Raw genomic sequence first — 26,262 nt, 5'->3', positions numbered from 1 at the left:
TGTTTATATGACAAGATACAGACTTAAGCAATTTCTGAAGTTTGTTATGAAGTGGTAATGGATATATCCAAGGTTGTAAGTATCGTATTGTTACCCTTATCAGTTGGGCCCATAGTAACACCGTATCGTATTGTAAACATATCGTAAATTTTTTATAAAAAAAATCAAAAAAATAAAATAAAAAAATAAAAAAATAAGAAAAATCAGGAAATTTTAGCAAAAATCTAAAAAAATCATATCACTTGAAACAATGATGAATTGCACAAAATACAACCATAAAATCACATATGAAGCATGTATGTCTCTATGACCCGCATAAGACATCATCAAACATCAACTAATATAGAATCATATATAATATTGCATGGAGATCTCACAAGAACAATGCAAAATATTAAATATCTTGTAATTAAGAACATGTCACAAGACTCATACTTTCATATTACATAAACAAAAACAAAATAATCAAGTTTATGAACAATTAAGTGTTAAATAAACAAGTTTTTTTAAATCATATTACATAAAACCTCAATAATCATAATCATCTTCATCATCATTATTTTTTTCTTCTTCTCCTCCTTTGACATCCATATCGTCTCCAAGATATGTGGGGTTTTCATCATCTACCTCCTGTGCTCCTTCCACGTTGATCCACTAAATGTGCTCTTCATTCAAAAGAGTCTCTTCTTCTTCAATTCATGCATTCAATTCATCCAAATGTTTCAAACTGATGGAATCAAATTGCTCTTTGTGCTTCCTTGTTGATAACGTTTCGATTTGCCTAAAAAGATGACATAAAAAAATTAAAATTAGTTAGGTTTTAAATTATATAAAAAAACTTTAAATAAACACTTGAAAATGACAAATAAACTTTACAATTTATATACCTCTACCTCAGTCGTAAGTTATAGCGAAACCTAGATGGTCATTGAATATTTTGTGCTCCAATTTATTTCTTCTTTTTCTATGGATTTGTTCAAAAACACTTCAGTTTCTCTTGCATCCACTTGCATTGTATGTTTGGCTAAGAATACGAATTACAAAAGCTCTCAAATTTGAGTGTCACTTTCAAACCTGGTCCACCACATGTCTGAAAAAAAAACAAGAAAATGAGAAATCAATAAGACAATAGCAGATAAGAGGCAAAAACAAATCAATAACATAATAACAATATGAAATTAAAATTGAAATAGACAAAATAAATTACCTGGACGCATCGTGGCACGGTTTCGCATTGTTGCAGGTCTTCTCATATCATACAATGCATTATCATAAGTTTTCATTTCCTTATGAATTTGATCTTGAATGCTATAATCAGGTTCAACCTTTTGATGCAATCCAAAAGTCCCTTGTTGACTTCCTTGCTCATTTTAAACGTAGGGGAGTATCTAAATGCAGGATTTAAATAATATGCTGCAATATAAAGATGTTAATGAAGTTGTCTAGTCTACCTATGATCAATGATATTCTATATAGGTATGTACAAATTTTTTTTTCTTCAAATTATCTCTAATGACCTTTTTTGCCTTATCTATGGCCTCCTAAAGATAACCTATAATTGGTTTATCTTCACTCTCAATCAATCGAAGTACATTCACCAAAAATATAGTTATTTTTAACAACTTCTTGCATGAATCCCAAAATTTACTTTTGAATACAATATCTACAATTTCTTTGGGCTTTCTTTTTTGTGCATGGGGATATGCATTCTACTTATCTGATGAAAACATTTTTTTAGTGCAGCTCTATTTTTTACTAGACTTTGCACTGTCAAAAAAATCGTAGCAAATCTAGTAACTGTACTATGAATCAACTCAGCACCACTAGTGTACTTTCCAGAGTTGTCAGTCGAGGAAGCGGGAGCGGGAAGCGATACGGGAAGCAGAAGCGGTAAGCGAGGCACTTCTAAAATTTTAGGAAGCGAAAAACGCGGGACGACTTAGGAGCGAACCAGGAAGCATCTCGGAAGCGACCTAGGAAGCGTCTCGAAAGCGACCCAGGGAGCGAACCGGAAGCGACCTAAGAAGCGAAGAAGGAAGCGACATAGGATTCGAGTGAGAAGCGAAAGGGAAGCGAATAAGAATCGAAAGGGAAGCGAAAATGTAATTATATATTTTTATTTTATCAAAAACTAAGATTTATGTCATCATTGACAAAATAAAACATGTATATAGACAATAAATAATATAAGTTGTAATTATTTAACAAATGCATCATATTGCAACTGTCAAGCATTTAAAAAATTATACATCAAGAGAAGATCATAATTCACATTCTTGTTGCAACCATTTAACAAATGCATGCAAACACTAAATAATGCATTAAGAAAACAAATAAATTTGATTAAAAAGCGTACATTTTTCAATGAAAGAATCAAATGACTTGTTATTTGATGTTGTAAATCTTGTCATCTCTGCAACATAGAAAATGAGAAATCAATAAACTCAAAGATTACATAGAAATATGGTTAAATTTTTAAGCTATAAATTTCTAAATTATAAATTATAAGCTACAAAGTTCTAAACTCTAAACTTAAAATTAACATAATCCACTACTTCACTTCATTATGCAAGATTCAAAATAAAAGTATACCAAAAAAAGATTGCAAGACCATGACAAAAAAGTAACATAAAAGTTTTTAATTGGACTACTCCAACTACATCATAAAAAATAATAATAATTTAAGAGTTCATTAATCTGTCATCTTTTTTTTCCCCTTCAAGTCAGTAATAAATCGCGAACTTTCTGCATCATCACGTGCTTCTTGTCCTCCACGACCATGTCTTTTGCTCCTTTCTTCATTTCCTATAATGAATACGTTAAAAAATTAAAATGTTCAAAAACCATAATTTAAAATATAAAAAACACAATATCAACATACCTTGCCTAGGTCTCCGGCTAAAGAAACGATCAATCTGACCATGAGGAACTGATGGTCGCTCTTGTATATTTGCAGTTCTACTAGTTCTGTTGGATTGATTCGTATCTTCTTCAACTTCATTTGTACGTATAATTATTGGAGGTAATGGAGTTCTTGGTTGTGCATCTTTATGTTTGGATTTGGAAATAGTGCTTGATTGTTGTGCACTATCATCCAAATCTCTCCATCACATATCCTCTAATCTCAACGTATTTCCTTCTATAATAGGAAGTTCTAGATTGATATCTCATTTTCGACTAGGCCCTTCTTTGTAGCGATTGTTGCACCTTTTATAATAAAAATATAAAATATGAATGCTAATAAACAATCAATGATAGAAAAAGAGAAAAAAAATACCAAAACAAAAGTACAACACAGTTTAATTATACCTGTCAATCAATCGAAGATTGGAATGAATATACACTAAGGTATCAACACGATCTTCATTGAGCCTATTTCTTTTAACATTGTGAATGTAACTATAGGTGTTTCACACTCTTTCTGCAGAAGATGTGCTAATAGGTTGAGAGAAAACCTTAATGGCTAATGCTCTCAACTCAGGTATATCACCACCATAAAAACGCCACCAATTAAGCACTGCCATTGTAGGATTCAGTGCATCTATTCTTGCTGCATTTCGGCTAAATCTTTCACTTCTTGATGCAAAAGCCACAAGTTGTGACCTATAAAGTGTAGATAATTCTTTATTTCCAGAAGATATGACTTCAAGCGCGAGCATTGCACCGTCTAAGATATCATTATCCTTTTCTGCAAAAAAAAATGTTTAGTAACTATAACAAGAAAATGCAAATGAAATAATAAAATAATTAAATCATTAAACTTTAAACTTTATTAAATATGTTCAAGAATAGATGAGATGCACCAAACCCTAGGTGGAGAGAGAGAGAGAGAGGGACGACTGCACAATAATAAAACTCGTTAATCTCAATTAGGGCAGCTACTCTCTATGTTAAATAGAGAGGCCAAAAAGAATAAATTACATCTAAGTCCATAATTAAATTAAAATTTCAAATAACCTCTAATCTAAGAAGGCTTAAACTTAAAACCACCTATTCTCAACACTCCCCCTCAAGCTGGAGCATAGATATCAATCATGCTCAGCTTGTCACAACATTTTGAGAAATTTGGTCTAGCAAGAGGCTTTGTAAACATATCTGCAACTTGGTCTTCTGACTTTAGATATTTGGTAGTGATATGACCAGCTTGAACCATATCTCTTATATAGTGGCAATCAACCTCAATGTGCTTTGTTCTCTCATGAAAGACAGGATTGTTCGCTATATATGTTGCAGCCTGGTTATCACACATCATGGTCATAGGAGAGAAAACCTTCACCTGAAGATCATGAAGAACAATACGAACCCACATCAATTCAGCAGTTGTTTGGGCCATATCCTAATATTCTGATTCTGCACTCGACCTAGAAACCACATTTTGTTTCTTACTTCTCCAAGAAATCAAGTTGTCTCCCAGAAACACACAGAATCCTGTGGTAGATTTTCTATCCACTACAGATCCTGCATAGTCAGCATCAGAATAGGCCACTATCTCCAGAGTTCCACCTTTCCTGAACAATAACCCCTTTTCAGGAGAAGATTTTAGATATATGAGAATCATTATAGCTGCATTCCAGTGTATCTCAGTTGGTTTGTCCATAAACTGGCTAACTTTGCTTACTGCTAAAGCAATATCCGGCCTGGTCATAGTTACATACAGTAGCTTCCCTACTAGGGAGCGATAGCTTTTGCTATCAACCGGTTTTGACCCTTGTTCAAACAACTGAACTTTATGGTCCATGGGAATATTTGTTGGTTTAGCTCCCAACATTCCTGTTTCCTTTAATAAGTCAAGAACATACTTCCGTTGAGACAAAACCATCCCTTCACGGCTCCTGGCAACTTCTATACCCAGAAAATATCTAAGTGAACCAAGGTCTTTTGTAACAAAGTGTTTTTGAAGATGAGCCTTTGTGACTTCAATAGCTTTCACATCATCTCCTGTAAGAATGATGTCATCCACATATACCACCATAACAACTATGCCAGAGTTAGTTTTCTTGATAAATAGTGTATGATCTGCTGCTGACCTATTAAAGCCAAAGCGTGGCATCACTTCAAACAACTTTTGAAACCATGCACGAGGACTTTGTTTCAAGCCATAAATCGTCTTTCTCAATCTACACACCTTCTGACACTCCCCCTCAACCTCGAATCCTGGAGGTTGTTGCATGTAAACGGTCTCAGATAGATCCCCATATAAAAATGCATTTTTCACATCTAATTGATACAAGCTCCAACCATGCTGAACAACTACTGAGAGAACAAGACAAATGGTACCCATCCGTGCAATAGGATAAAAGGTTTCAAAGAAATCAATACTGTATGTTTGAGTATACCCTTTTGCTACTAATCTGGCCTTGTACCTTTCAATAGAACCATCAGATTTGTACTTTATTGTATATATCCATTTACATCCAACAATGTTGGCATCTGCTGGGGAATCAACTAGATCCCATGTATGTTGAGATACTAAAGCATCCAGTTCTTCTTGCATGGCCAGCTTTCAGCGGTTATCAAGCTCTGCCTGTTGATAGTTCAGAGGAATAATTTTAGCAGATAAGGCTGAAATAAAAGTTTTCATCTGATTTTCAATTCTGGCATCGGAGACAAAATGAGATATGGGATATAAGGTATATTGTCGTGTCCCCTTGCGTAGAGCAATAGGCCTGTTATCATCATCATGAAGATCACTATTGTCAGTAGAACTTATCTCAGGGGAAGAAGAAGATGAAGGCACTTGCGGAGGTGGAGCTCTACGCACATATACCAGTGGAAGATTATTAAATCTGGAAGAGGATGAAGTTTGGTTCGGTAATGAGGGCATAGATTCTAAAGGAAAAGGAGGTATAGGTAATGGAAAAGACTCAGTTGGATCAACCTGCAGCGGGGAACCGGTACTAGAGTAATATGGAGTGGATTCCAAAAAAGATACATCCGCAGTGACATACTCTCGGCGAAAAATAGGATCATAACATCGATATCCCTTTTGATTTTTGGGATAACCTATAAATATGCATTTTGTAGCTTGAGCAGTTAATTTATCACGGTCAGGGCCAAGTTTGTGTACAAAACAAACACATCCAAATATTTTTGGTGAGAAAGAAAAGAGTGGGGTATTAGGTTTTAGGATATGTAATGGAATTTGATAACCCACAGAAGACGAAGGCATGCGATTGATAAGATAGCAAGCAGTGTTAATCGCATCATCCCAGTATAACGCAGGAACATTAGATTGAATCATAATGGTCCGGGCAACATCAAGCAGGTGCCGATGTTTTCGCTTAGCCACCCCATTTTGTTGAGATGAATAGGCACAGGAAGTTTGGGGTTGAATGCCATGATCTTGGTAAAATTGTAACAGACCTTTTGATTTAAACTCAAGATCATTATCAGTGCGAACAATCTTAACAATAGATTCAAACTGAGTTTTTATTTCAAGAATTAAGGATTTGATAATACTTGGAACTTCAGATCGTTCTTTTATTAAAAACACCCATGACAACTTAGAAAAATCATCAACAATAACAAGATAGTAACAACACTGAGTCCTAGAGGACCCCATACATCTGCATGAAGAAGTTCAAAAACTTTATTACTAGACTGACTCTGACTCGAAGGGAACGAACTTCGATGATGCTTGCTCAACTGACATGCTTCATACTGAAATGATGTAGTGGAAGGAATTTGAGGGAAGACCGAACGAAGCTTTGACAATGAAGGATGACCAAGGCGACGATGCCACTAAACAGGACTGAATGAGTGTTCCACTGCAGCATGAACATTACCCACTGAATGATGTAGGTAGTAGACTCCATTTTCTTCATAGACTCCACCAATCTTCTTCCCCGTTAGCAAATCCTGAAAATGACAACTCATCGGATCAAATATCACTCTAAAATTTAATTCTTTTGTAAGACAGCTAACAACGAGTAAACTTTGAGGAAAGTTGGGAGCATGAAGAACATTTTTCAACTGTAAGAAGGAGGATATAGAAATGTTTCCCTGACCAACAACCTGTGAGGAACTCCCATCGGCTAATGAGACTCCTCGATGAACAGTCATATCCTTTAGATCTGAAAAAACAAGTGAATTTCCACACAAGTGTCTGGATGCACCAGAGTCAATAATCCACTTACTGTCATTTGGAGGAAGATGATTCCCTGTTGAGTAGGCAACACCGGTTGTAGGAGGGGCGAAGTTCAAGGGGCAAAGAGCTATCAGCTCATCATATTCAGCTCGACTGAGGGTGATACTGTCACTTGCAGAGATATTATCATGTACATTTGTTGCCTCAAGAGTAGTTACATTTGCTTTAGGAGCATATGACTTTGATGAAGAAGTGGTTGGCCGACCATGCTTATCCCAACAACGATCTTCAAGATGTCCAGATTTTCCCCAGAATGTACATTGAAGCTTTCATCTGCCTCTTATACCTCGTCCTTTGATATTCTGAAGATTTTCACGCCCATAACCAGAGGAGACAACTAGAGCAGATGACTGAGTCACATGCTGAGATTATGGAAGAGAGATCGCAAGTCTACTCAGACGATTATATCATTAGCAAGAGTAGGAACATCTAATCCAGTCAACATTTGAACTTTTGCAACAGAGAATTCTGAGGATAGACCTGTAAGAAACCGAGCAACCATAGTCTGTTCTTGATGATCCTTTTGCTTCGAGCAACAAAGAGGCCTGTGAGCATTGAGTCTTTCAAACACAGCCTTGACAGAGGCATAATACTGGGCCAAGGTCTGAACTCCCTACTGTAAATTATATATCTTCTGCTCAACTTGCAGGATACGACTCACATTAGTCTCTTGTGAGTACGTATCTCGGAGATTGTCCCACATCTGTTTGGTTGTATTATAGTAAATTAAACCATCTGCAATATGGGGTTCGACACTGTTCATGATCCATGACATAACTATGTCATTATCTTCATCTCAAGTAACATATTTTCCCACTTTTTCAGTGGGTTCGTCTTCCAACAAAATATGTTTTCTACGATGTCCAGATACCGACATCATAAAAGTTCTAGACCACCTGACATAGTTAGTTTCATTCAACCTTACAGAAGAGCCGTACGAGAAGGGATTGACAAAAGCCTTATACTCCCCAATATGTTCAATTTTGGACTCACATTTCGAAGTTTCAGCCATACTGAAGATTTACTACTATTTCAGCTGAAAAAAAATTTACTCACTTGAACAACAAATTTAAGAATCACGCGTCAGCCAATATGACAACCAGCAGTTGTACTCAACACAGAATGCAAAGACAGTAATGGACAGCAGCCCATAAACAAGGATATTTTCCAACACAACAGGGAATCACGCCTGCTGCCCAACACAGAATCCCACGACAACAGAAAACTTTCACATAAACAGGGACATTTTCCAACATAGCAGGGAATCACGCCTGCTGCCCAACACAGAATCCCACGTCAGCAGAAAAACTTTCACATAAACAGGGATATTTTTCAACACAACAGAGAAACACGCTTGCTGTTTCCACGACAGAACGACAGTCATAAAAAATTTCCACACAAACAGGATAATTTTCAACACAGCAGAGACTTACGCTTGTTGCTTCCACGACATGAGCACAACTGAAACTAACATGCTTCTTTCACAGCATGGAAAAAAAATCACGACAGCATGAAAAAAAAATATCACGACCTAGCATGAATTTTTTTTAAGTCATGTTGAAATCACGACAGATACCACCCAGCAGGAATCACGGGAGATGCTGAAATCATGACAGATTCTGAAATCACGACAGCTGCTGCTAAAACCATATTGACAGATGCTGTAAATCACGACAGCTAAAAAAGGAAGCTCATTTCTTCAAGGGACACGATAAAAAATCACGGCAGCAGCACATCTTGATCACAAATAGCAGCACCTAAAATCTGTTATCAGCTGCCAGACGCAAAAATCACGGCAGGTGGAACTCAAGGGTTACGGCTACCAGACCTGGTTCCAATAAATTTTTTTTTCTCGTTGGTGTAGATCGATTGCAGATTGATCACGATCGATCACGCTCCTAAGATCATAGGCTCTGATACCATGTTCAAGAATAGATGAGATGCATCGAACCCTAGGTGGAGAGAGAGAGAGAGAGAGGGAGAGAGAGAGAGAGAGGGACGGTTGCACAATAATAGAACTCGTTAATCTCAATTAGGGCAGCTACTCTCTATGTTAAATAGAGAGAGGCCAAAAAGAATAAATTACATCTAAGTCCATAATTAAATTAAAATTTCAAATAACCTCTAATCTAAGAAGGCTTAAACTTAAAACCACCTATTCTCAACAAAATAGATAGAATAAAATTTTTATCAGGAGAAACTCGTTTGACCCCTCCTGCTGCTGGGATTTTGAGATACTCTGACTCGTAATATTTTAGAGTAAGCATGTAGGCTAGACTATGGAGAGACACATTCATTCTATCCCATCTATTTGAGACAATCTTATGAATCTTTTCATATAAATCTGGTTGTCTTTTTAGATTGTCTTTGATTTCCCCCAACATGTTGTTCATGCCTTCATACACTTCACCAATTATAGGGCCTTCCTGATCACAAAATTTAATCATCTTATAGATGGGTTTTGTAATCAATAATGCTAAACATACAGAATCCCAATATTCTTCATCAAGAACAATTGTTTCTGTTGTAACAACCCTTTTTTCATAGTTTCATCCGTGCATGATTGCTTCCAATCGCTCCATCTATATGAAATTACTGTGAGCCTTAAGCTCTCCCTCACATCAAGCAAGCGTTTCAAAGTAGTATAATGTGAAGCAAACCTTGTTTTTGCAATCTTTATTAATTCTAATTTTTCATTGCTTCTAAAGATTGATAGTGCTTTTGAATGATTTGTGATATACTTCACAATTTCTTTACTCTGCAAATATGTTTCTCCCAACCAATGAAACTCATGTGCCAAATCCTTGAAGATCAAATTAAGTGTGTGCACAACACAAGGTAACCAAAAAATATACTTGTACGTTTGTTTTAATTCTTCACCTGCTAACTTGCAATTTGCTGCATTGTCTGTAATCACTTGCACTACATTAGAAGGCCCCACAAGTTTAAATTCAGTCTTCAAAAACTCGGCAATGTTTGCAGCTGATTGTTGCACATTAGAAAAATCGCTTGCATATAAGAACATCGAGCCAAAACAGTTTGAGGCAAGTATATTTATCAAGTGTTTGTTCTTGATATTTGTCCAACCGTCTGAGACAATGAAAACTTCAAACTCCTCAAACTTTTCTCGAAATTCATTTAACTCCTTGTAAACGCACTCTTTTTCACTGTCAAGCAACGTTGTTCGCGCTTTTTCATATGATGGGGGTTTATATCCGGGCACTTTACTAACTGCAGATATCATCTCTTCCCAATATGGTGATCGAAGCACATTGAAAGGTATGTCATTTGCACACAAAAATCTGATAATTTTGTAATCTACATCTCTTTCTACTTTTTTAAAGGTATCACGAATATCAACTGCTTTTCGGCTTCCACTAGATGATGTAGTCATACTAATAGGCTTTTTCGGAGTATCAATTCTTGATATCCTCAACTCAAATGCACTTGATGAAACCTTCACTCGACGAACTTGCCTCTTAATTTTTTTTGCCAATTCTGCATTTTTTGCAACTACAGGACAAAAGGCAATCCCAACACTTTGTCCCTTTGGATATCCCATGAGATGTGCAAAAACTCGAGTATATGACCCATGATAAATATTTTTGCAGTGCCTGCACATAAAAACTTGGGTTCCACCTTACTTTCCTTGCCCACTCTTCTTTTGTTTCAATACATGTCGCCATAGCACTGTTGTTTTATGCATGCTAGGTGATTCATCATCTTGGTCATCTTCAGAATAGTAGTCATCCAAGTCATATTCTTCTTCATCTTCCTCATCAAAACAATTTTTGTTTTTGTTCTCAAACTGATATGGACAAGCAGAAGACCTCTTCTTGCCCTTCCCAACACCACTAGATGATTCATGCTCCAAATTGTACAAAGAATTGTCATCGTCATCAGAATTATCGTGATCATAGCTTGAGATGGTCATTAATGAAGCAAAGAACATGCCAATATATCTGCATCATAAAAGTATAAGAATCAGCCTAAAACACTTTAAAAAAGCTATTATTAGCAGTAAATGATGGAGAGTGAAGAACACAAATCATTACTCATAATTTACCAATTACTAAAACAAATAGATAAACATCATTTAAGGAGGTGAAAGATCTATGATTCTATAATATACTATGATAAAGCAAACAAAATTTAAAAAAAAAGGAAGTTCTTTCAAAAGTTTGCATTTATGAAAAAATGCTAAAGAAAGATAACATAACAACGAAGAAAAGCAAAATTCATATTGGCCGACTGTTACTAGCAATAATGATATTTAAAACAACTAGCTGCAGCATGCTAGTTGCCCCACTCTTCTGATAGAGTAAATGAGCCGAGCCTGGGTGTGCCCACGCTCGATATATCAAAGAATTCATACTTAATAGGGATGATAAGCTCAATCATGCTTGGTATACATTTTGTATAATATGTTTTTATAATATGAATTCAAGAATTTTCCTATAATATATTTTTTATATATTATAGGATACTTATAAGTATCTCTTTTGTTTTGTTTCTTTTATCATGCTTGGTTCACTTGATCAACATGTAAGTTCAGAATTCACATAAAACAAAGTCACTTCAAGAGATCAAGGAGAGAATGAAAGTCTGCAAGATCAAACACCATAATGAAACCATAAGACAACTTGTGGAGGCAGAACATGTTTTTCATTGACTTTGAAATTGAAAACAATAAATCAATAATCCACATATATCCAACAGTAAAAGAATAATAAAAGTGATCCAGTCAATCTGATCAGGAATCAGGATTCAAGCAATCGTCAAAATGACTTAAAAGTTAAAACCTACAAGAATGATAAAAAAATACTGCATTAACCCTTATTCATAAAAAAGACGACCAAATAAACTCAGATAAACCACAAAATATGAAATGTTTCTCAACCAATATACTGTTCATTCATGGGACTCAAATAAGAATAGAAATGATCATCATATTGATAACACAAAAGATAAAGACCATTTTTTTTTTCAACAGGAAAATGAAACAAATAGTCTCTAACAATCCCCTGTTCCCTAAATGTACTTTCTAGAGAGAATGAAGGAATCAAACCTCTACTCACGAGCTGAACCTCACACCACAATTAAAAAAAAAATTAAAAACTCAGTCCTAGCCCAGCTCCGATTCCATATGAAATAGATTTTTATCCATTTTTGTAGCCTAGCCCTGACTGCAGCAAATAGTTTGATTTGTCCATATGAAATGGATTTTTATTAATAATTGTAGCCATTTTTTATTTTATCTCAAAAAAAAAACGGGGACGCTGCTCCCGAACCCTTATCACACCAAATTTTTTTTCTTGCTACACCCCTATTTGCCCCCCCCCCCCTTCACATGAATCCTAGCTACGCCACTGCCGGTGGTGCTCCTTGTTGGAGCCTCCTCCCCCAACCTTCTCCCTCTTTGTGTGTCTCTGTCGAGCCACCCCCCCCCCCCCCATGCCCAAGCCACTTGCCATACACAGGTGGTCTGACAGAGGTCCTCCTCTCCCTAGGGCTCGCAGCTGGCAGAACCCAACCGCCATCAACTCCTCACGAGCCCTTTGCATCTTTGTGGTCGGAGGTCACCCTACGCCCAATGTGCCCTTGCTTCGTGTTGGGACTGGTTGAGCCCTCCAACCCAAGTTACAAACCCTTGCTTCTTGCCGTCCCCTTTTCACCAAGGACCCAACAGATCCATATTCGAGATAGAGAGAGTGACAGAGCGTGAGAGAGAGGGGGTAAGAGAAGATAGTGTACCTGAAGGTCCTGAACATCTTCATTGTCGGAAGTCGGTGGAGGCCACCGGATTTTTTTTGAGGTCGTCGGAACTCGGAGCTCGCCGAAAACTCGAGAGAGAGAGAGAGAGAGAGAGAGGAGTCGGAAGATACGAGTGAAAAAACAAAACCCTAAGCCCCTTTCGATTTTATTTTTTCACGGGTTTTGTAAAATACCCATTTTATCCTCAGTAAAAAATATATTTGATGCAAAGCATGCCAAGAACAACAGCAGACAGAGTTTGTCTCGGGTCTGGGTCTTAACTCGAGACCCAGATCCAGTCAAACCCTTTTAAATAGACCCTCTTAGGGTTGCGTGCGGGGATAGAGAATTCAGAATTGCAGCAGCCGTCAGTTTGGTTTTTCCTTTTGTTCTTTTTGGTTTTTGCTGAGTCATTTTCTTTTCCAGTCGGTTTTCCTCTTTCTCCATTATTTTGTCTTTCTGCAGATTTTTTCCTGTTGGCATTTATTCCTTTTTGTCTCATTCAACAACTTTTCTTTTCATTTCTTTATTTCTCTGTCACGTCAGTTTGCAATACCTTTGCTTTTTTTCATTGCTTCCTTTGTTGCCTTTGGTTTTATTTCCCATTGCTTGTTTCAAAGCCTATTGAATAAAATCAGCAGTCCAACATCGTTAGTTGACGGTGATCTCTTTACTCATTTTGGCACATCGCACGATCGTGGAAGTTGTGCCCTTACTTGCTACACCTCAAGTGCATCACTGAATCCGATCTTCACGCTGCATCAACGAGTGTCGACGCCGGCATCCATTAGCGAGAGTTATCGGTTCCTTCACTGCATCAAAATGGTATCAGAGCACAACCCCTCCTCCTTCGTCAACGACATGACGCAAAAAGTGAGGAACGGTCCTATGAGCGAAAAGGCGCGAGAGGAGATCATGAAGCGGCTACTCAACAAATTGACAGAGATGCAAGAAGATATGTTATGCCTAGAAAATGAGGTAGCCGGTCTGTCAAAGCGCATGGATGGGGTCGAAGCACGGATGGATGCGCTTGAATCCAAGGTGGATGCGCACTCAACGTCCACGTTGAAAGCGAGTGATGGATTGGGCATCAATGTGGTTGGCCTCCCGAGTGCGAAGGCAGTCGACCCATGCCCAACAAACCTCCAACTGCCAACTATGCCATCGGAGTTCATCGAAGCGAGCCTGCACAGGGATGTCGGCTGCACGATGCTCCAACAAGAGGCACAAGCAATGTTTGATAACCAATCTGAGAGTCGCCTTTTGCATCAGAAATTGTTTCAACCATTCAGTGAACAACAGTTGCAAGACGATTCAAGTGACTCACCAGGAATTCTCCAAAATTCGGGACTTGACCCACCTGACCAAACATTTGTGAAGGTTTACAAATCTGGCTGTGTTGGGCGATCACTAGACATTGCTCGAGTTAGCAGCTACCATGAGCTTTTGACTCTGTTTGGGATTGCTTTGGGGAACAAGATCCTGGACAGGGATGCCTCTATGGACGGTGAGCAAAGCCACTATGCATCTGGGGCAGATATAGTGAAGTTTTTAGAAGGTGGTCTGATTTTTGGTAAGTATGCTTGTATTGTTAGTATTCTAGCCAAACCCTTAAGACCGCGTGCTGGAGGGACAGAAATTCAGCTTGTGCTTCCATGGGGTGCCATAACAGATGGTATAGACGGTCAATTTCAAGACCAATTTACAGGCTTTAAATTGGAGTCGTCCAGGAATATCGGTACAAGTTGCCTATCGTCAATGTGTTTGATTTATATGCACATCGTGGGTGCCAACAAGTCGTCAGAGCCAACTTCTTCCCACCCCGGGGAGAATGATGCAGAGCAGGCCAAGAACAACAAGCAGAGTTTGTCTCGGGTCCGGGTCTTAACCCGAGACCCAGATCCAGTCAAACCCTTTTAAATTGACCCTCTTAGGGTTGCGTGCGGAGATAGAGAATTCAGAATTGCAGCAACCGTCAGTTTGGTTTTTCCTTTTGTTCTTTTTGGTTTTTGCTGAGTCATTTTCTTTTTCAGTCGGTTTTCCCCTTTCTCCATTATTTTGTCTTTCTGCAAATTTTTTCTTGTTGGCATTTATTCCTTTTTGTCTCATTCATCAGCTTTTCTTTTCATTTCTTTATTTCTCTGTCACGTCAGTTTGCAACACCTTTGTTTTTTTTCATTGCTTCCTTTGTTGCCTTTGGTTTTATTTCCCATTGCTTGTTTCAAAGCCTATTGAATAAAATCAGCAGTCCAGCACCGTTAGTTTACGGTGATCTCTTTACTCATTTTGGCACATCGCACGATCGTGGAAGTTGTGCCCCTACTTGCTACACCTCAAGTGCATCACCGAATCTGATCTTCACGCTGCATCAACGAGTGTCGACGTCGGCATCCATTAGCGAGAGTTATCGGTTCCTTCACTGCATCAATATTCATGTGTAAAAAAAAATTTTAAGGGCAAATTCGACCTTTCCACAATAGTGTCCCCCTTTAAAGGGGTACGCGTACCCCTTTAAAGAGGTATGTGTCTCCCTTTATCGGGGTACATGTCTCCCTTTATCGGGGTACGCGTCCCCCTTTAAAGGGGTATGTGTCCCCCTTTAAAGCGGTGCGCGCTTCTCTTTAAAGGGGGATGCGCTTCCTCAATTGAACCTGCGCTTCCCCGCGCGTTTCGGAAGCGCTGCGTTTCGCGCTTCCGAAGCGCGTCCCGAGGAAGCGCTTTTCCCCTATTCTATAGGTGTTTCCGGTAACTCTGGTACTTTCTCATTATGCTCAAAACTCATACATGATTGTAAATAAATTTAATAATTTCTTAGAATCATTCAATTGTCTGTTGTACCTCATTCATGTTGTCGATGTCTTCAAGCATGAGGTCGATGCAATATGCAGCACACGAGGTCCAAAAGAATGACTTAAATTTTTTTGTCAATTCTCTACCTGCTGCCCTATAATTTGTTGCATTATCAGTAATAAATTGCACATTATTTTGAGGTTCAACATCTTGCAAAACCTAATAAAAAACTCTGAGCAATACATTTGTTGTTTTGGGCGTATCAAACAGATCAATCTACTTTAAAAACATAGTTCCTTTGAGGCAATACACAAAGAAATTTATCAAGGTCTTTGACTTTCTGTCTATGTACCCATCTTCCATGATGCTACACCCAGTTTCTCTCAATGACTGCCTCATCTCATCACAATATGCCTTCACTTCTTTCACATTAACATCTAAAACTTTTTCTCTCAAAGCATGATATGAAGGCATTTTGTAGCCAGGCTCGATGTTGGTTATGACCTGAAAATAAAAGGAATTTACCACATTAAAAGGAATGCGGGTATCATAGAACCATCTCTCAACTGTAACATCAGTTTGTTTGACTAAATGTTGAGGAGTCATAGCAGTACGAATGTCGGGTTGCGTCCCAGAGGTAGTCCTAGAAGGAAAAAATCTCTTAATAGAGCCTTTAGCTCTACTTTCTCTAAAGATCTCCCTCTTCTTTTTGTGCCTGTGGTGGCATTACTACTGGCACTAGCCATACCTTTCTCCTTCGCTGCAGAATTCTTACTTTTGATCCTATGCTATGGGTTGTACGATCAGGAATAGAGAGCTCATCTTCATAATACACATCCTCTCAAGGCTCTGCATACCCCATTTCTGCCTCATTCATCTTTTTCTTGTCTTTTCCTCTCAGATCATCAAGTAATTGTTGGCATTACCATTTCACGGCATTCGAAAATTTTCTTGATGTGCATGTTTGCACATTATGATGTGTCTCGACTAAATGATGCTTCAACCGAGGGATACCACTCAAAAAATAATTTTGGCAATAGTTGCACTTGATTTTTAATCGGTTTTCACTCGTTACTTGAGTGCCCCATTGCCATGTCATATCTTCCGATGCTATCTTCCTCAAAAAATACTCGATAACAATCAAAGAATAGAGATTTTTTACCTTAACACACTTCCTTGAGTGGGAAAATGTGTGAAAATGCACTCTTGAGAAAATCATAAAAGTCCTATCCCTTGCCCTCAAATCGATCTCACGACTCCTAGGATGTGTGGGTTCCCTTCTAACAGCCTCTAGAATAATGGAGAAGTCAGCCTTCAAGAGGCCTTTAAAATCCAAAATGAAAAAAGACAACTTCCAGAATTTTTTAAGTGCACTCATCGTATCGTACGATATGGCATGATACAGGAGTGTATCATACGATACACCTGATATGGCTACGATACGAGTGTGTATCGTATTGTAAAACCAAAAAGTAACAATATGTATCATGCTGTATCACACGATACTGCACGAGACGTACAACACTGGATATAGCCACTTCCTTGGGCTGCACTATTCTTGACTCATAGCAATAAAGGACTTTCATTAAAATTCTGAACTAGGGAGGAACCTCTTTGTTTGTTGCTGTCCTTATCAAATGAATTGAGGGAGCCACACATAATGTTAGGAAAGTGTGCAGCATAATTATAATAGAGATCTGTAGTTGGCTGTCAAAAATAGTGAAGGACAAGTAACTGGATATTTCTGTGTCTGTTTGCTTCACAAGATCCTTCATTGACTGCCAGTGGCTATTCTCTTTTTTTGTGTGGAATATTATTGTGTTTGAACATGGCACTATTAGAACTCAAATCTTGACTTGGAAATGCATCCAGTCAGCTTTTCTGGATCTCTCTTGATGCATTATTTGCAAGTTTGTTAGATTCTTGATTTTACTAGGCAATTTCAATATTCTGGCCTGCAAGTTAATATGGCTTTCTTGGTGGTATATCTTTCCTGTAGATCTGTTGGTTGTGGATTTTGTATATTGCAAATCTTGGATAGATAGGATGCATAAAAAATGAATTCAACTAATGCATTTCTATGATCTTCCCCAAGATCAACTTTAAATATCTTTTTCTCCATCACTTTTAATTCATAATTGCTGGATTAGGAATCATGCAATAGCTTTTTAGTCTACCTTTGTGCTTATTTACTTTAATGTCTATCCCAGGACTTGGTTTCGTGGATTATTTTTGTTTCTGAATGGGGAAATTTTATCTTGTGACAAACAGGGTTTGGCTGACCACAAAGATTCAGTAGGAGCACCTTTGTGCCCTTGTAGGTAAGTACATGATTCCCTTATGAAATGTCCATTTGATATTTGTTTGATAATTCTTTCTACATATTCACATTTAGAATTTTCTGAATTTATAGTTGTTCCAACTTTCAGGCATTATGATGATAAAGCAGCTGAGGTTGGTCAAGGATTTTGGAACTGCCCATGCGTACCCATGAGAGAAAGGTAAATCTCCTGTTCTGATGTCGTCTTCTAATCAAGATTCTTTCAAGATGAATTGTCCACATCTGTGAATATTGTCTTCAACATATTTCTCTAGTTATTCACAAGTTAAACTGGATGGTGATCACCATTTCCAAGGGATTGTTTTCAGCTTTTAGCTAAGCTAAATGTGATGTCTTTCCATAAATCATTCATTGAACATTAAATAGTTTGGCAGACGCCAAAATTTTCACCTTCATGGTTATTTATGATTTCTGTTCACATCCTTGATGAAAATCTCGAGGCACTGAAGAATGTGATTTTCTTGTTTTGGCTGGGAAACATGGGAGGCAAGATTTTTCAGCCATGAGAACAAAAGGACAATAAAGTACATAACTGTGGAAAACTTTCTGCCTATTGCATCTGATTAATTATCTTGTGTCTAATTCTTAAACCTCCTCTGGCTAAGCTTAGCTTTGCAGTTCTTCCCATCATTAAGAATAATTTGTTGCTTTTCCATAATGCCCTAAAACTTTCATGTAGTTTTAGTTTTTGGATTACAAGTCCAATGGGGATGAATCTAATTACTGCATAATTTAAGAAAGTTAGATTTTTTGTTTTTAGCTTAAAAACAGGTCTATTTAAAAAATTGGCCAGTCCCTTTTTTCATGGGTTATCCATGTAGGTCTTGTGACTATCAATTGCACGTTGTATGCTATGCCAGGACAATCCTCAATTTCGCTAAATGAATAATTGTTCATCAAAGCTATTGTAATGTTTTACTTTTCGAGATAAAACTCAAAATTGTTCTCTCTTTCATGTAAATCCCAAAAATTAAATACCTCAACGTTTTGAAGGGACTTTCCAGAACGAAAGAATCTCTATATTTTCAAAATACTGCTAAGCTTGTGTATGATACTGCAAAAATTTTAGAATGATAAGTTGGTAGTATTACAAGGCTATATCCTTATATTGCCCAGTTGCTTGTAATGACCTTTTATTTATGTTCTATCATTTATACTTGCATTTTGAATTTTCTAATAATTTCCTTTTTTTTTGAGAAATATGTTTTTAAAGATCTTTGGATATACTCGTATAAATAAATTTTCCAAGAACGGCATTTTTGAATAAGCTGTCTACTGTCAACTCCTTTTCTGTTGAAAGAGCTAAAAGTTTTAGGTTTGTACAGTGGAACCATCTTTGAAACATTTAATAAGTAGCATGCAAAATTTATCAACTCACATGGCTTGTTTGAGCCTTCACTAACCAAATGTGCTGATGCTCTTTGGTAGGAACCTTCTACTAGATTTGTGTTTTGATATGCCTTACACTCTTGATATAAAGTATCACTATCCACAGCTCGCTACCAAAGGCAAATATGATATTCTGGCAAATAGAAACACTGGTATTCTTGACTTAAGTGACTACTGCTGGTACAAGTACTCAGCTTTAGGCCATTTCTTTGAATTATTATGGCAAGGCCATCAGTGGTCCAAATATATTGACATGCACCTCTATGGTCAACATGTTTGCAATTCAAAAATTTTCATAACATTTTCTAAAACGAGTGTGTGGATACTCTTACGATCTCTTATTTTATGGCTTGCTTTCATATGCTCACATCTTATAGCGTGTTATTTTTATGTCACTCATCATTCGCAGAGTGTGAAGTTATGCACTTTGTCCACTCTGTATATAGTATATAAAGCATAAAATTTGACAAGGGTCTGCTAGTCTTTTGCACAATTTTGATGGCAATAACTAATTTAGTCATTTTACTATCTTGTCCCCTCATTAAGTAACATGAATAACCGATCTCATTTTTATGCACTTATGTTTAAAATCTCCTGCCACATCCTTAAAAGCAATGAGTGCATTCCTGAAGGTTGTGGAGAATCAATAGGTTTTGGGTGTATTTCTTGAAGAATCTGATACCTTTGTGTTTGGGTAATTGATAATATTCCAATATTAAATAACAAAAGAAATGAAGACTAGTTATATGAGAAAAGTACATGAAAAGGGATTCCTAAGGAAAGAATGGCTAAATAGGTTGATACAAAAGGTGGGGTTTTGAAGAAAAAACACAAAAACAAGAATCTAACACAGTTTGTCATGCAGTATCCAACCACCCAAAGACGCATCCAACTGAGAACCTTAATATCTGATTTCAATCCAATTAGTCATGCTTTGCCAAGTGTTTTGCTAACAGCTTCAATAGGGACAATTTTTAAAATTTTAGCTGTTACCCTCCTTGTGAAAGTACCAGGTGAGAATCATTACCTATTCAAATTGGACTGCCACTTGGAGCTTTATGAAGCAAGAAGGGAGGACCAAATAGATGTGCAAAGTGATTAAAACAACTTGACCAAAGCCAGACAAATAAAGTTAGTTGCAGAAAAGGAAGAATGTATGATAATATTGAGAGATGTTCCCATTGTTAATCTCCTAGGATTGTGTTAGCAGCAAAATTTTCTAAGCTAGAGTTTTTTAAATATATTTTGAAGTATCATTTCCTTATCTCCCTTTTCTTCTTTCCATATGTAGTGACTATATTAACCATGTTGGAAAACTCTTTTTAATATAAGTTTTGGTGTGATGCATTTCATGTATCATCTGATTACATTTTTTCCCTCTTACACCGTTTCTAGATATACTAATAAGCAATTCCCTTTGGCAGAAAGGAGTGTCATTGTATGCTGTTTCTTACTCCTGATAATGACTTTGCTGGAAAAGATCAGGTACAGCTTTCTATTCAGATGCATGTTCAAGAATCTGACGTCCAAATCAATTCTGGCCTTGGATGAAAATTGGTTCATGATCAAATTGGATTTTAGTATGGAAGATTGTGCATTCATCAACCATTGTCATTGAATGGCTGTTCTAAAAGTTAAAATTTTAATTTGGCATGCTGAAGTCTTTCTGCTAATGTCAAAGTAGGCACAGGCATGACATCAACACAACCAAATTCCTAGATTCATACACGTGTATGCACCTAAATCCTGTAATAGACTGCAGAAGTGCACATATAGAAAAATATGTTGAAACCCACATGTAAAAGAACACAATCTTCTCGTAGACTTTGTCTGAAAGCAGGTGTCTACTACTTTCATTGTGCTCCTCACCTCCAAGATGAGCTATTGCTTGGACATCCTTGCAGGATTGGTGCCAACTGGTGCCTGCAGGGTTTGCTTTCAACTAGTGAGACGGTAACCACTAATAGAATTGCAAAATCATGCCAACCATTAAATGTTCCCACTTAAAATCAGTGGTATTTGGGGACAAATAAGATAAAACAAGACTTTTTGGGAAAGTAGGCATAGCCTTAAATGTGGCGACATAGTCTTGGGCTTTGTCTTTCAATAATGTCGCCTTGCATTCTTTTTTCATTTTGTAAGCACTCAGGTGCAATTGTAGCATAGGAAAGAAGGATGTAAATGCACATAGGTGCATCTATGGACATACTTGTGCATTCTATGGCGTCCATTTTTTTGTTAGATGGGTGACTGCATTGCATAATGATTTGGGCATGCACTTTCACTGTTTTAAATTTCTAACTGATGTTCTTATTAGAAGTATTTAGTTGACATTAAGTAATTTAACATGTAGATGTAACAAATTCTTCTAAATATCTTCCACTATTTACTTGTGAAAGCCTCATCTTTTGACATTGTTATTTTGGTGGTGGAACATTCTGTCTATTCCTCTTTTATGTGTTGCTTCAACTTACTACAGGCTTGTCTGAAATCCTTTTGAACATCTAATAAACATTATGAAAAACTTGTGGAACCTAGAACTTGATGTTGTTGGTTTTGGTTGGTCTTCCTTCTCTCATCAAACATTTTCATGCATCTGCTAAATACTGTGTTTAATGCTTCCAAGGATTTTAAACATGTACCTCCATGCTTGTAGCTTTTGTAGTGCATAATCATAATAGGCCAGCATAAAATATTTCATGATATAAAGCTGCTTTGAAGTGTTCTATGAGGTGCAATGTACTTCCACCTGCATCAAATTTCCAGCTCCCAATTTCTTGCAAGTATATTCCATGAATTTTGTACAGTCTGTGATAACAAGGGCTTGAAGTTCACAATATTATAACTGGTAGCAACCCCCATATTTTTGCATGCTGAAGTGTTTCTTCATTGCTAGCATCATTTCACGATATATGCTACTTGCAGAAATATCAATTGATGTTTCTAAAATGTCACTGAAGTAGTACTTGTTAGCATGTAATTGTCGTCTCTATGTTGAGCGCCTCTTATTTTTGTTGTCTTTATGATGCAGGCCATTTCACTGGAAGAAATCAGGGAAGCTACTTCCAAAATCTGACCTTTCATTTTCTATCTTGTCATCATCCTTGAGTATTCTTGTATAATTTGTGCTTACGGTTCTTAGTGTCACTATATGAGGCCAAAGATGTAAGAATGTAGTGTCATGTTACACAAGCAATTGCTGGAAGGTGCATGATATTTGCTGGACACAGTCAGTATTCTTTTTCCATATTCCTTCCTAGTCAAATCTGCTAGTAAAATTTTCTAATGCAATCATTTATATTCTCATCCTATGGAAAAAGGAAATGTGGGCTTGAACAGAAATTATATGGTTTCTGGTTGCAATTGTAATGAGTTTTGTTCCAATTCTATTATGCCTGGCTGGCTCTGAAATTGCTGACTGCCTTCTCTTTATGCATTCTGATTCCATTACAGCATTTTTTGAATTGAGTTCTACTCGCGGATAAACAACTAGATCCTGCTATCAGGTTGGTATTTGGTTACCTGCTGATTTTGGTTAACCAGTTAGTATAAGACGTCAATCTTGACATTTCCATGAAGGTCTGAAGGTCTCACTTAGGTGAGTCCCATTGTGCCCATGGATGTCAACCCTACATTTTGTACGGAATATCCTACCAACAAGAATCTGTCCCATTGGAATTGGTGAGTCTCACATGAATTCTGTTAGTGTTGCTCTGAAATGTCAAAACTTTGTGTGCTGCTTTCTAGTTTTTCTTCTTTTACAGGTCCAGAAAGTGCAGTCTAGGAGTTGCATTTACATAATTTCAATGAAAAATTACCACACTGAACTACAAATATGATGCATTTTCTCAAATGCCCTAAAATTTTCAAAATCCACCTGCTGTCCAAAACCGTAAATAGGTAATTTTTAAGGACCTTTTTACCTTTCACACAACTGAATGTCATGAAGTTTGTGCGATATATTGTTTTACCCATTGGCTAAGACAAAACTTTACTTAAATGTATATTCGCACATTTCTTTTTGTAGTCTTCAAGAAGCGCATAAAAATTATGTTATTTATGGGTTTTTTTTTGTTAATCATAAAATGAAAAATACCTTAGTAAAATTGCATATTTTATACCAAAGTTGCGGGAAACCTTGCGAACATCTTTTGTTTTTTTTAACCGTCACTTAAATGTATGTTCACACATATTTGTTTGTGGCCTTCACGAAGCGTGCAAAAACAAGTTTTGTGAACTTCTTTATTATCATAACTTTGTAAATACCTTAGTAAAATCATATATTTTATATCAAAGTCATTATTGACTATGCAATTTTTTTTCTGTAACATTCACTTAAATATATATTTGCACCTTATTTTTTGTGATTCTTACGAAGCATGCCAATATAATTTATGTGAACCTCCTTTAATCGTGACTTCTAAAATAATGCATTAAAATTATATATTTTATAAGAAGATTATATATCTAATGGTGCAGAGAGACTCAAATTTATTTTATAAGAAAACTGTATACATATATTCATTCATTCAAAAATGAATATGTTCATACATATATATTCATTTCAGCCATTCAAAAGTAAACTTGCATATACATATATTCATTTCATTCATTCAAAAAATTAACATGTTACAAACATTCACGTTACATAACTCAACATTATAAAGTTTAATCTTTAACTTCTTAATGTAATTGGAAGGTATGCATCTTGAATTCTGAAGTGCTCTACTTGGGTTCGACAGATTACGTCAGAGGGTCATTAATTGATGAAATATGGAAAGACTTAATATCAGGGGGTTCGGTCTTTGGCTACTTAATGCTAGTCGGGTTATTGTTTTTATCTGTAAACCCTCTTTTTTCTCGATCAAATGATTGGGGTGAAATTTTCTCCTCTGGAATCTAACTTTTGAGCCAACAAATGTTGCAATTCAACCCCAAAGCATGTACTTATTTATCTAAGAGCTCATTTTCAATCCGACATAGCTCTACGTCACATTTTAGGTTTGATCTTTAGCTTCTTAATGATAATTAGATTATTATTTTTATACACGGACCCTCTCTTCTTTCAAACAAATGTTTGAGGTAAAACTATCTCTTCTATGCATTTTCTACAATCGAGACCTTCTCCTTTTGCTAAGGACCATCAATATCATTTACCACCTCAGCATTTGTACTTCATGTCTTCTCCACCTCAGTCATGAAATCCTCCCCTTGTTGTTCCAAAATCTTCTTCACCGTCGCTTTTTAAAGGTGAAAACAAGTCCTAAAATGTTGTTCAGTAAAATATCAAAGTGTCGTTTTATGGGAGAAATTTCACATTTTTGGGAGAAAATTCACATATTGAGGAGGATATATATGTGAACTTAGTATGAATATTTGTGAAGTTTCAAGGTTTGAGTTTAGTAGGATGTTTGCAAATATAATTATAAGAACTTTGTGATGTTCAAAGAAAAATGTGCAGACCTCCTTTGTGATACCCAATGAGCGGAGGGATATATCATGCAAACTTCATGAATTTCGCATATGCGAAAGCTAAAAAGGTTCTTTTACAATTGGCTAATTGCAATTTTGAACATAGACTTTGACAAATTGTAGGTCTTTTGGGAAACACATGCTTTTTGTTGTATAATATGGTTATTTTTCATAATTTTAATGAGTTGTATTATAATAAGCTTGCACCCAATTACAAAGTGAGTCACCATTGTCATGTATTCACATATACAACTCCAAGTCAAGTTCTGGATATTTTGGGAGAAAAGGTATATGGAAATAATGCAAAGTTTGGTTGTTTATAAAATGGAAAATGATCGTATTGCATGGCTAATTTGATACATTTTTTAAAATACCCTATAAATTTTTATATTCTTTTCAAGTCAAAAATCATAAATATCTATATTTGAAAGGACCTTTTTACCCTTCGCACATGCAAACTTCCTCCCAAATGACTTTTTTTTAAAACAATCATTCTTCTCATAGCTATATCTCTTTGATCTTATGTTAAAAACTTGTGTTTTTATAATTGTTGGAAAGTTGAGACACAGGACTATAACTTTCATATTTTGGGTCAGAATCGAAAACCATTCTAGGGTTTTTGTTTCTGAGTTTTAAAACCAGAATAGAAACATACTCTCCAGACGAAAACAACCAAACAATCCATCTTTAGAGGATGTTTTGACTAATAAAATGAAAGATTCTAAAAAAATATAAAAAATAAAAAATAATTTAGATAGAAATATCTTTTCAACAACACCTGATTTGCTGAAAATTGATGGACGAGGGCTAAGATATAACACTGACAATGCTCCTTAAACAAGAGAAGAACTGAAGCAACTGCACCTTTTTTGTCTGTTCTATGATATTTTTTTGCCACGTGCACTAAAGTTATGAAAAACAATAAAAAGAAAAAAGACAGACCGGAATGTTAGCTTTTCAATGCCACCAAGATCTCTGTGATATGATGAGTGATTGGGGAGAAATGTCTTTTTTAAGATAGTGTATTCAATATAGGCAAGGATGATCAGAAATTCTACATAAGTGAGAAAGTTTGCATACAATATATGCAAGGATGAGAAAGTTCGCATAGAATATATGGGAGGATAAAGAAGTCTGCATAAAATGAAGAAGTCTGCACAAAATATATGCATAAAATGAGGAAGTCTGCATAAAAAAAAGTGTGAATATCCTGTTAAATTCAAACTTCAAAACTTTACAAATATCTGATGAAGTTTGCATATACCTCAAAAGTTCGCATAAAAATAGGTGTGAACATCATATTAAACTTAGAAAATTTTATGTATGTAAGAGAAAATTGCATGTTTAGGAGGAAAATCAAATATATAGG

At 36.4% G+C, this 26,262-nt stretch overlaps 1 protein-coding gene across 1 annotated transcript in view; it reads left to right on the top strand.

The window, feature by feature from the left end:
• LOC149812783 (ferredoxin-thioredoxin reductase catalytic chain, chloroplastic-like) overlaps positions 1-22,803 on the top strand; it is a 28,575-nt gene extending 5,772 nt beyond the window's left edge. Inside the window, exons 3-6 of the mRNA XM_089991666.1 lie at positions 17,963-18,012; positions 18,121-18,192; positions 20,846-20,906; positions 22,453-22,803. Of these exons, the coding sequence (XP_089847792.1) occupies positions 17,963-18,012; positions 18,121-18,192; positions 20,846-20,906; positions 22,453-22,497 (228 nt within the window). The 3' untranslated portion in view covers positions 22,498-22,803. The remainder of the gene's footprint in view (positions 1-17,962; positions 18,013-18,120; positions 18,193-20,845; positions 20,907-22,452) is intronic.
• The last annotated feature ends 3,459 nt before the right edge of the window (positions 22,804-26,262 follow it).

Source organism: Nuphar pumila, chromosome 16 (genome assembly GCF_984573655.1).
Source record: "Nuphar pumila chromosome 16, dmNupPumi1.hap1.1, whole genome shotgun sequence".
Classification (NCBI taxonomy): domain Eukaryota; kingdom Viridiplantae; phylum Streptophyta; class Magnoliopsida; order Nymphaeales; family Nymphaeaceae; genus Nuphar; species Nuphar pumila.
This window is presented reverse-complemented; position numbering and strand designations above follow the sequence as displayed.